The 12,673-nt window shown below is 37.6% G+C and overlaps 1 protein-coding gene across 1 annotated transcript; it reads right to left on the reverse strand.

Annotated features, from left to right (window-relative positions):
* Nucleotides 1-255: 255 nt before the first annotated feature.
* Nucleotides 256-2,769, reverse strand: LOC125493759 (uncharacterized). Its single transcript, XM_048637272.1, has one exon. It carries the CDS (start codon nt 2,767-2,769, stop codon nt 256-258), a length of 2,514 nt encoding a protein of 837 aa, XP_048493229.1.
* Between the last annotated feature and the right edge of the window lie 9,904 nt (nt 2,770-12,673).

Raw genomic sequence — 12,673 nt, forward strand, 5'->3', positions numbered from 1 at the left:
CAAGTAATGTCTCCAAATCTTTAATGCAAACACTATGGCTGCTAGTTCTAGGTCATGGGTTGGGTAGTTAACTTCATGTGGTTTCAACTGTCTCGAGGCGTAAGCTATAACTCTTCGCATCTGCATTAAAACACATCCAAGCCCAAATTTTAATGCATCACTACAGACTTCATACTGCTCGTTCTCATCGGGCAAGGCTAGTACGGGTGCCGTCATTAACCTTTCTTTCAAGGTTTCGAAAGCCTCCTCGCACTCCTAGGTCCATGTGAACTTGCACTCCTTTTTCATCAAATTCGTCATTGGCCTAGAAATCCTCGAAAAATCTTTCACAAATCTCCGGTAATATCCTGCTAATCCCAAGAAACTTCTCACTTCTGTTACTCCATTGGGTGTCGACCACTCACTCACGGCCTTAATATTAGTTGGATCTACTGAAACTCCTTCTTTGGTTATCACATGTCCTAAAAAGGAAACTTTCTCTAACCAAAACTCACATTTTGACAACTTAGCATACAACCTGTGCTCTCTTAATAATGTCAAAACTTTCCTCAAATGATCCTCATGATCTTCCTTATTCCTCGAGTATATCAAAATATCATCAATAGACACGACTACAAACTTATCTAGATAAGGCTTAAAGATTCTGTGCATGAAGTCCATAAATACAGCTGGGGCATTAGTCAACCCAAACGGCATAACGGTGAACTCATAATGTCCATAACGTGTCCTAAAGGCACTCTTGGGTATGTCTTGGTCTGCAATCCTCAACTGGTGATATCCTGACCTCAAATCAATCTTCGAAAATACTTCGGCTCCCTTAAGTTGGTCGAATAGGTCATCGATTCTGGGTAGCGGGTACTTATTCTTGATCGTCATGTTGTTTAACGCTCGATAATCTATACACAACCTCAAAGTACCGTATTTCTTCTTGACAAATAGCACTGGTGCTCCCCATGGTGACGAACTAGGTCTTATGTATCCTTTTTCCAACAATTCATCCAACTGAGTTTTCAACTCCTTCATCTCTGCTGGGGCCATCCTATATGGGACTTTTGAAATTGGTTCGGTTCCGGATACTAGGTCAATCGTAAATTTTATGTCCCTTACTGGTGGCATTCCGGGTATTTCCTCCGGAAACACATCTGGAAATTCCTCTACAACGGGGATACATGTGTTACCCTCGTCTCTCTCATCCCTTAACTCTCGAACACTACACATGTACAATGGATCGCCTTTCTTAAGGCACTTTTGGAGTTGCAATGCGGAAACAATCCGAATTCCCGAGCTTTTGCCCTCTCTCCTATAGGTCACCCTTACTTCCGTCGGACCATACAAGGTCACTTTCTGCGCTGAACAATCTATCTGAGCCTTGTACTTTCCTAACCAATCCATTCCCAAAATAACGTCTAAGTCCTTTAAGTCAAACTCTATCAAATCTGAGGAAAATTCTATCCCCAAAATGGTAAGAGGTACACCTTTAAACACCTTAGAACCTTTTCTCACTTCCCCTGACGGAATAGAGACATCTAGAGAAACTGACTCTGGACTTTCTAATTTAAGACTTTCGACCACTTTACTTGAAATAAATGAGTGAGACGCGCCTGAATCAAACAAGACTGTCACAGAATGAGAACATATAAGGAAAGTGCCAATTACCACATCTTTAGAAGCTTCAGCTTCACGGCTGTTCATTACGAACACACGACCTTTGGGATTATTATTCACACTGCAACTAGATCCGAACTTAGGAGTCAATCCACTGGTGCTGAGGGTCTTGGTTGGGTTACTAGGTTCTTTCACTTTCCCTGCACTAATGTCATCCTTCTTCTTGTAACACTCGAACTCACGGTGCCCTAATTTGTGACAACACCGGCATGACACTAGATTCCCTTCACAATCCTTCCCTGGGTGATTCCCATCACATCTCTTACAAAAGAAATTCCAAGTTTTATTGTCTCCGCCCTTTTGATTCCCATTTCCCCTAGCATTATTTGGTTGAAACCCATTTCCCTTTCCAAAGTCACCCGTATTGTCTCTTCTGTCATTGAAATTTCCTATTAGCCTTGGCTTATTGTCTCCTCCCTGAAAAGGTCCGAAGCTTCTATTCTTATCCCCCGAATTTCCTAGCTCTCTACCCTTAATCTCATATATATGTGCCGCTCTTCCATAAACTTCGTCCAAAGTCCCAAAGTTAGCTCCTCCTAATTTCCCTTGAAGGCTTAAGGTTAACCCTTGCTTAAATCTCTGTGCCTTTAAGGCTTCGGTGGGTACTACCTCGGGTGCGAACCTCATTAGCTCAAGAAACTTTGCATAGTACTCTGCAACTGACAAATTCCCCATCCTAAGGTTGGTAAACTCCATACACTTTTGCTTCCTCAAATAGGCTGGGTAAAACTTAACTCTCAAAGCTTCCTTGAATTCGGTCCACCCAAAAGCGGGGTTACTCAACAACTCATCCTCCTTTTGGATCCACCATAAGTCTGCTTCCTCCCTTAAATAGTATGCGGCATTGCTTATCTTAAGGTTTGCGGGACAACCTATAGCATCGAAAAGCTTGTCGAATTCCCTAAGCCAATTCTCAAGGCTAGCTAGGTCCTCTTTACCTAGGTAGTTGGTTGGCTTAGCTGCGGCTAACCTCTTAAAGACTTCACAAAAGTTTTCCACTTCACTAGGCTTGGGGTTGATTGCCTTATTCAAGGAATTAGTCAACATTCTAAGAGCGATTTTGACTGGATCCTTAGTCAACTTTGGGCCTAATTCTGAAGCCATACCTGAATAATATAAAAGTACTTGAACTAAATAAGGAAATTACAAGACTTTCACCAATTGCACAAATGTAAAAGAAATATCACTTTTATTCATAAAAATTGATTCTTATACGGATTCTCATAACAAAACTTTAGCTACTACATGAAATCATAACTATTTTCAACAAGTTGACATTTATTACATCATATTGCATTCTAACACATTTCCTTAGATAAAATAAACTTGAACCATATAACTCTAGTCTTCGAATTCTTCTTTTTCGGGGTCATAAGTATCGTAGTCGATGTCATCCTCGAGTTTTTGGCAATAAAGGTTAAATTCTTCTTCACTCATAGGAGGTGGTGAATAAGAATAGTAAGGGTTTTGGCTTTTAGGAGAAGAAACATGATATTCTGGCGACTTAGTTCCTTCGGTGGACATGGTTGAGCCTTCTGACTTGGATTCCTCGTTCCTTTCTTTCATGCGAATTTCAATACATTAATCTCTCTCCTTTGACTTGCCCAAAGTTCAAGGTAATGGAGGTCATTCTTAAAGCTGTCTAAGGTTCCCAAATGTACTCCCTCATGGTAATGTTCCTCACGGTTGTAGGTATTATCACTACGAAAAATAGTGCGGTATTTAGAAACCAATGGGTCATACTTAACGGCTTCTGGCAAATGGGCCACACAAAGCAAAATAATACATGGTTCATTTTCAAACATTGGGCAATAACGATTCACCCACATCTTAGCTAACATAAGCATATTTTCCATAAAATGTTCCACAGGTTCATGAGGAGTCTTCACTAACATTTCCACACAATGATTGGCACGTACGAATTCATACATTTGAACAAATATATGCACTTATTAAACAAAACAATCCATCATACAATTTAATTCCATCCAATATTGCCACGTGGGCTACCATTCCAATAGTATATATCAGACTTAACAAATATCCGGGCCTTAAAGCCCAAAATGCTTAGTAACTAATGCACATAAGATTTTCGAAAACCGAAATTCCATTTTTCAAAAATTTTCCTTTTTGTATAAATATTTTGTAAGTGAGTACTAGATTGTAACTAGTGAAGATCAAATCATCGAGATCTCAGGTAGGAGGGGTGTAGCACAAATGGCCGACTTAAATACCCGTCCATGCCTAGATAGTTCTCAATATATTCAATCTTCGATGTTAGTCATCTTTCCTCAAATAAGAAAATAGACTTTTATTGAAAATAATATTTTCTTTCCAAAAATGCGAAACTCTATTCTGTATGCCCATCTTATGTCTACCCACTGATTTTATTATTTTCAAGATCGTTTTTATTACCTTAGGGGCCATTCGTTATCGTTTTTTATTTTCAGTTTACAGATTTTTTTGAAAACAAAAAACCAAAAACAGGAAACCAGAAAACGTGGTTTACACTTTTTTGTTGTCAGTTTTCAAAATTATCATGTTTCCAATAAGTCTAAGTTATTTTTTATCTTTTATATGTTGTATTTCACATGACTTTTAAAAACAAAAAACCAAAAAACAGAAAACCACAGCAATGTCGAACGAGCCCTAAACTGATACCACTTTGTAATACTCCAAATCTCCCTCTACGTATATACATACAAAATATCGTAGAGATGACTTGAGCGTACTACCGCCACGTAAAATACGTAAGGCTTTCCAAAACATTTACCAAAATATTGCAGCGGAAATCTTTTTCTTTATTAATAATAATCAAAATATTCAATTGTTTCCAAAATACAAAATAATCTAATATTCTTATTCAAAACCCTAGATCTAGGTGGAATCTCCCTTGTTCCCCAATGCACGTGCTGAATCCATAATCCTGCATATATTTTCACATCTATTTACCATAAGGTAAATAGGGTGAAACACCAAAACAATAAAGCACGGGTTAGCAAAATATGCCAAGTACGATTTATATGTCATAGAAAAATACTTTCCATAATATTAAATATTCCATATCTCACCAATTAGGAAACTTTCCATAAATAAAATATTTTCCGATATAAAATGTTTCCAAAAATAGAATATTCCAAAAACCAATTTTCCATACCATATTCTCCAAAAATCCAAGTCATACAAAATATAGGAATAAAATATAATAATATATATATATACTTCCAAAATATTCATTACCAAATGATCAATCCTTCCAAAAATCCAATATTCACCTCCTAAGTGTGCACACCCCTCAAGCTAGTAACTCCCTTCCGTAGTCTATACTTGAGGAAAAGACTAGATCTTCCAAAGATCATAGTCCTATCATCCAAGTCCACATAGTGGGACCTCATATAATATAATAATTGATAATAATAATATTGAGCGTAAAAGCTCCATCCAATATTTTTTTAAAATATATTTTCCATAAAAGATAATCCATCAATAAAATATAATTTTCAATAAAACCATATTCATAATTTTCGAAAATCCTCTTTTAATAAAACATTATTTTCAAATTCAATAATAAATCATCAAATCATTAATTTCAAAAGAAAAACCCTTTTTATAAACAATTCAATTCTTTGCATACAAAATATTCAATCATATAATTAAATCATGCTTTCATACAAAACCATTCATAAAACATTAAAACATATTAAAACATTATTTTAACACATAAACGTACCTTGATTCGCTTAATCCCAACTTCCACACAAAATATTCACTTGTTCTTACAAGCAAATTCCTCCTACAATATAATATTATTCTAATCAATACATAAACCCTAAAACTTCACAAAATCACAATAAGACTCTTCTATATGTGCATGACCCCTTTTTTAATATCAAAAACTCATCTTTATGAATAAAATTCTTATTTTTATAATTTATTAAACTCTTGCGATAAAATATTCAAAACTCAAAAGAATTAATTAAAACAATGTTAAAACTTATGTGATTGATTATTTAAACTCAAAACATTATTAAAACATAATTTTTTCAGATTTATTACAAGCACAAAACATGTGATTAATAATTTATAATTGTAGGAAATTAATTAAAACAAGAGAAAAGAGAGAGAAAAACCGAGCCAAGGAAGGAAGAAGAAAGCCGAGTGGTGGTGATGGTGGTGCGCCGGCGAGGGAGGGAGGCCGAGTGGTGGTGGCCGTGTGGTTGCAGCCACTCGGTTTGGTGGTTCGGCCAAAGAGAAGCCGAGCAAGAGGGAGAAAGAGGGAGAAAAGAAAAGAGAGGAAAAATTGTGAGGCTCATCAAATGAATTGAAGGGGTATTTATAGAGTGCGGTTGGGTTGGATTTTAGGACATAAGAATATTGTGTAAGGAAAGGTGAATAGTGGTTTTACTTGTAAGGCAAGCAAATGAAATTTAGGAGGATTAAAAGATGGATCATGAAAATATGGTTGGGCCTCGGTTTGTGGCCATGTTGGCCGTGTGGAAGGGTCACACGACTCAAATTCATTTTTTTTTCAAATAATAAATTACAACTTCCAATTTAAGAAAATTATTTTTATAAAATACGCCTTTTATTTTGAAAATAGCTTTTGCCACCAAAATTCAAATATTTTTGGCTCCAAAATAATAAAATTTAAGTAAAATTACCAAAATACCCTTTTTCCATTGAAAATACGGGGTATTACAATGACATATCTTCGAATGATGTCACACTGAAGGTGAAGTTATTGATGACTTTGTTTGTCGTGTTGCTCCATAATCCTTCATTGTACCACCATAAGTTGTAGCTTTCAGTGACCAACTTGCAAGCACTGAAAGAAGGCAAGGTGCTTGTCTTAAACTGAACGGTTGGGCTCTGCCATACGTCTTCTTCCTCAAACAGGAATCTAGCTTCCCAGTTGTGATTCCCTATGGTTAGTATTGGGATGGCTAGAGACTGACATAGGCCGAATTGTCTGGCGACAAGTTGGGGATTGTACAGTTCAAAACCAAAACGCTCGGGCTCAGCAGCAGGTATGTCCCTGGCAGTCAGGACTGAACACCAGAATTTCGAGTCTTGAGTGAAGGAGTTCTTTAAACCAATCTGTTGTAGCCAGTCTGGGGTAACATCATACACGCCTAAACCAAATGAATTGACTCTGTCCTTGTCACGTAAAGGGTGCCAGACACCAGGTAGGGGGTCTAGTTGCATAAGACATTTTATGGTCAAAGAGGGGTTCACCACCTTTTGATGATCATAGCAAGAGAAATACATCTCTGCAAATGAAAGGTAACTGGTTACCCGGGGTGTGTTTGCTATTTTGGTTTTGATGTCTTGTTGAAGTTAAGCGATGATTTCATTCTGGGTTAGTGCGAATCCAAGGTCAGTATATAAACTTCCCCAACAAGTCAGGAGCTAGAGTGGACCTCCTATTCGGTTAAGGTCATCCCCGTCTATGATTGTTTGCCTACATCTATATTGGCAACGATAAAGTTGTCCTAACATGATGGAGCCTAACACCATAAATGATGAATTGAAGGAAATATTTACGGCTAAGGGCAGAAAGAGGGCTGAAATACTACCAGATTTACACATCATAAAACGAGTAAGGGCGAAGAGAATATAAAGTACCTCCTCCTCCTCGGTTACTTTTTCTGAAGAGTTGGCAAAGTACGTGATAAGCGCGTTAAAGCCAATCTTACTCCGGTTGACCATTACTTTTTTTTAGGAGCGTGTGACATTTGGTGTACAAGTCCTCGGCGCCTTTGACCACAGTGAATGCTCTTAGTTCCTGCCCTTCATCGTTATACGGCGACATCCCAGTGAGGAAAGCAATGTCCGCCAAGGTAACTGTCATAAGTCTCTGGCGTAGGATAAAGCAGTTAAGGACAGGATCCCATAATGACTTCAGTGCATACAAGTGAGTGACCCATTGAAGGAGATTTTGCTAAAGGTGGCAAGCTTTAGGAAACTTAAGACCCTTTTCGTTTGCCATGTTGAGTGAAATTCCTTGAGGCGCTTGAACCAATCGTGGGCTTGCATGTCCTGAACCCAACCTTTAATCGGGTTCTGACTCAAGATCCATTGATGGGTTTGTGTGCCTCTACCATTCCCTTTTCCTTGTTGAACGTAAGCAATGTCATAATTCACTGCCGCTCGAAGACCATCTTTGCCAAAGAAATATTTAGAGAGTGTCGGAACCGTTTCCCACACGAATTTCTTCCTGTCTTCCTCAGTTTCAAAACGAAATGAAAATGCAGGACCAACGGAAGCGACACCCTTCTTTTTGGGAGTTTCTATCTGCCAATACAGGTCGGGACAAAACTAATCTTTGTGCTGCTCAATAAATTGGCACATGAAGACATGATCAATTGGGAGATCAGAATTTTTACACCAATTAAGTGCTTCCGGTGAGAATTCCATTTTCAGATAGGCGGGAAATTTGGCAAATTTGGGTGCAAAATTGAGAATAGCGAGTTTGAGAAGAAAATACTATTTGAATGGAAAGGATTTAGGGCATAGGATGGCGTTTTAATACTAATGCGTGTCGTTTCGACCAAGATGGTTGACCAATGGAATGACATTTAGAAAAGACGCTTTTACCCTCGATAAATAATCAAAATTTTGGGAGTAGAAGGTTAGCGAGCCTTATTAAATGCAGGCACTTTCCACTATAAAAAACGCTTAAGGCAGCTGAAGGACTTACTCTCATTGACGACTAAAGAGGAGTTACTTCTTGATCATTTTGTCCATTGTGATAAAATCTTTTTCAAACCCTCTTTCTTTGTTAATTCTTGTTGAATTAATCCTCTAAGCCGACGATGGACTTTCGTTTCAAAGTGATTAGTAAAGCCAAGTCTCAAGGGTTCAAAGGTCTAGTGTGGTCAAGAGTTGAGAGGGATCTCGCTTATTTTCCCTTTGAACTTAGAGAAAGGAAAAGAAAGGCACTAAGAGATGATGAGTTCCAGCGATTTCTCATCCACGTGAAGTTATTGGTCATCCTTACACAGAAGAGGAACACCGTGCAGACGAGAAGAAATTCCTTGGAGAAATAGAGCAAGAGCTTGAGGTGGAACCAAACAATGATCAAGGTGATCCAGAGGAGGACTCCGATGAAGGATTTGTAAGTAAGAAGCGACGTCGCCAGATGCGTATATCAAGAAAACCGGTTAAGAAAGGGAAGTGTGAGAGACAGATTGCCAGGGAGCAATGTGCTTTGGAAGGGGACTTGTCCGATGATGCTGACTCCGACAACTATATGAGAGAAAAGGATGATTAATAGGGGCGTTTTCCTTTCCTTTTGTCTCCTTTCTGTTTCTTTCTTTTCTTTTGTTCCTATGTTAATGCTCATGGTGGATTAGAACAATGTTTTGATGGTGTTACATTGATGAGCAATACATGTATGTACGATGCTAAAAATCCAAAAGTGATGATCTTCATTGCTATTTAGCTTATACATCTTTGGTGATAATTTTGTATCTTGGAATATTGGCTCTTAACAAGTAATATAATGTCGAAATATATTCTTGAGATTTAAGGGTCAATTTATAAATATTTCCATGATCATGATCAAAGTAATGGGAACTAAACATTTCTTCACCAAGAAATGTCCCATCAAATTATGGTAATTAATGACATTGGGTTTTTGAAAATAATATTCAAAATATTTTCATAAACCGGAAGTTTATTAAGGAAGCTTCGCAATTTATTACCAAGCGACATGGACGGTTTAGGAATAACCGCTAGTGACACGTCGTTTAACCTTTCATATTCCACTTTTTCTCTATAAAATGTTTCCGCATTATTCAGTTTTCCTCAATTCCCTTCTTTCTTTTCAAAATTCCTTAGAAAACCATGTTGTTCATCAGCCCATATAGAGAAGTGTCGGTGTTCAACATATCTAACCCAGGAATAGAAGGAGTGTGAGAGTTTTATGAACCTCTCAATCATAATGCTTGGACTCTCTAAAGTAGAGTGCTACAAGAGTATGGCACCCTTGCATATCCGGACGAGTGCGAGAATCATCAGTTAGCTTTTGATAGAACGTTTGAGTTTCTTAACTCGAAAAGGGAGGCATTCGTTCAAGGTCCTGCTCGGCGTTGGGGCGAAAATCCACCGATTCGAGAAGAGAAAGAAGGGGAGAGTAGGAGGAGTGTTCTGGGGACCTATCATAATTTGGACTTTCTTAAAGCCCATTTATTTCCGTATATGGAAAACAACAGCTATGCTTTGCAAGATTTGTCTCTGGTGTGCAAGGCATTCGTTGTTGGTGCTAGAGTCGTGTCAAGTGAGAGGGTTGCTTTCTTTCATCACCTGGTGAAAGTAAGGGCGGAATTTTATGAAGTATACTTGGCTCTAGGACTCGAGGGGTCTATTCAGACGGTCCAGTACAAGTGTTGCTGCCAATTATGGGACGAATACATCCAGCATAGGCAGTACGTGCATTGGAGATTAACAGCGCCCGACTACTTCGAAGGATACTTGGAGCGTTGTGACCTTAGACAAATTGTGTCTCAACTGCCAAGCGTTCCCATGGTCATTCTGCCCTGACTTAGCCATGAAATAATTATATATTGTATATAATTAGGCTTTCTTCTAAGTAGTCTTGAAGTGGCAAACGACCAAAATGCACTTCATATCGTCTAATTTAGTTAAAATTCAGAATTATTCTACATTCTTGTCGAAAAACATTGCTTAGCAATGTTACAAGTGTATTTCTGAATTCTTATTAATTAATGAAAATATTTTGCTTAAAGTAAATACGGCGCATTTCTCTTTATTTTTTGCATAATATAAGTACAAAATCATTAATTGATGAACAATGTTAAATGAAAAGACATCTCAATATCGATGCTAGCGTCACCACTAAATGACTGCTCAATAATGATGACTTTCGTGGGATAGTGGGTCAATTTATGACTTTGGTTCCCGAGTAATTTTCCAAATTAAAGGTAAATGTAATTCTCGGAAACCGTGTTAGTTTAATTGAACATTATCCCATTTTAAGTCATTTTTCATTTCTTTTGCAAACATAAGATGGCTACAAAATTATATTCATATGGATATAAAGTCACTCTTATATCAAAAGCATGAAAATGAACAAGCTTGAGTTTCTGGCGTTGAAGAATGTTAATTCGCAAGGACTCAAGTGATATCGCCCTTGCAAATTAAGGGGGCAATTTGTTACGGATCAAAAATATATAGTTTGACTTCGTTGACTTAATTAAGAAGTTTGACCAAGGGTAATCAACTAGTAATGAATAAGGTAGAAGGAGTAAACAGGCGATACATGGCGTTCTTGGTATAGCTTCAATCTAGCGACACAACGATAGCGTTAGAAGGGAATTATAGTAAGGATGGCCCATCAGGAGATACCCCAAAAGTAGGCCCACGAAGAATCAAGAGCCAACAGGACATGGGGGGAATTTACGAATATTTGAAATATGAAAGAAGCAGCAAGAAACCGTGAGGTGTAACTTCCACCCACGATCTCACCTTTGGAGGCCTATAAATAGATGCAGCGGCATAGTGGAAACAACAACAACAGTACAACAACACATCTCTTTTCTTCGCATTTAGTTCCTTTAGCCACACTTGGCTTAGTAGCCAAGTTAGTTTAGTTTAGCGTAGCCTATATTAGTCTAGCGTAGCGTAGTTAATCCAATTATGGATCACTAGGCTGTTCGTTTTTCATCCCAAATGTGTGAACATGGACGTAATCATCTTTCCTTGTAATACAATGGTAGTCTGATACTTATCCCTTTTTTAATGGAAGGTGTTTGTTTCTCTTTCATTTCTATTTGTTTTACGCTTTAGAGATATTCCACAACAAGTTATTTTCCTTATGTTCCATCTTCTTGATTAACTCTGATTGCTTAGGAGCCATTTTTACGTTAGCGAGGTTATCTATATAATCAGTAACCAGAGGGTTAGCCCCCTACTGAACTAAGAACAATATTGCGCGGTTGACTTGTTGGTGAAGTGCAAAATCACCTCAACAGTATTGAAAACGATGAATAGCATAAGTGACCTCACCTAAGCCCACAAGGCAAGAGCCTACTCACATCAACCCCCAAAAGCCAACCCAACTCAACCCCCCAAATCCCACACTCATCAGCCTTATTCATGAGTGTATGCGTGTTTTGCTTCATACCTAGCATCCCACTCACCTCTCCTCCTCCCACTTGTTGCTTTGCACCTCTTGGAAGCCCAAAGCTCCCATGGTTGCTTTGTATACTTGCCGCCCTTCTTCCTTTTTCTTTTTGTTCCATTTTTCACATGCGCATTGCTACCCTTCTCCTTTTTTTTGGTTGTTTCGTTTGGAGATGAGGTCGAAAGAACATGAAGAAACGAGTAAAGATGAAGATGAACATGGGCTCAGAGATCAAACGCCAAAAGGGAGATGAGCTTGATATTTTGTTTTTTAATTTAATTTGATCTTTTAATTTCATTCCGTTTTAGTTTGATTTGAAGTTTGAATTCTTCTTCTTCCATAGTTTGATTTTCATTTAATTTGTTTGTTTTAGTTTTTGCACATTTGAAAAAATTTCGATTTTGCAAAACAACGGTTTGAACTAGCTAGCTCAAATTTTCAATCTTGATTATTCGTTTTTAGTTTGATTCCGTTTTTAAATTTGGGGATTCGATTTTCTATTGGAATTCTTCATTTTAATTTAATTCGTTTACATACTTAATCAAGGTGTAAGATTACAAAGAATCAACAGGTTAAAGACAATGATTAAATTAGATTGATTGAATTTGCTATGCAGATTTTTCCTTTTTGTTTCAGTTTATTAGTTCGATTCTGTTAACTTTTTGTAGGATTTATATTGACCGAGGTTTGGACCTTATTGTTAAATGTGAGTATTGGGTCATATGCTTAGAAAGATCGAATAAACATTAACTAGTACACATGATCCACCTTGAATTTTGTTTGATTTGTTGTTTATTTAGTTGAAGGATTTGTGTTTATGCAATTTTCTGGTCAACATGTATGTTGTTGGTAAACAACTAC

Source organism: Beta vulgaris, chromosome 9 (genome assembly GCF_026745355.1).
Source record: "Beta vulgaris subsp. vulgaris cultivar EL10 chromosome 9, EL10.2, whole genome shotgun sequence".
NCBI lineage: Eukaryota > Viridiplantae > Streptophyta > Magnoliopsida > Caryophyllales > Amaranthaceae > Beta > Beta vulgaris.

Coding starts and splice junctions, on each gene's coding strand:
- LOC125493759 (XM_048637272.1), bottom strand. CDS start 2,769: ATGGCTTCAGAATTAGGCCCAAAGTTGACTAAGGATCCAGTCAAAATC.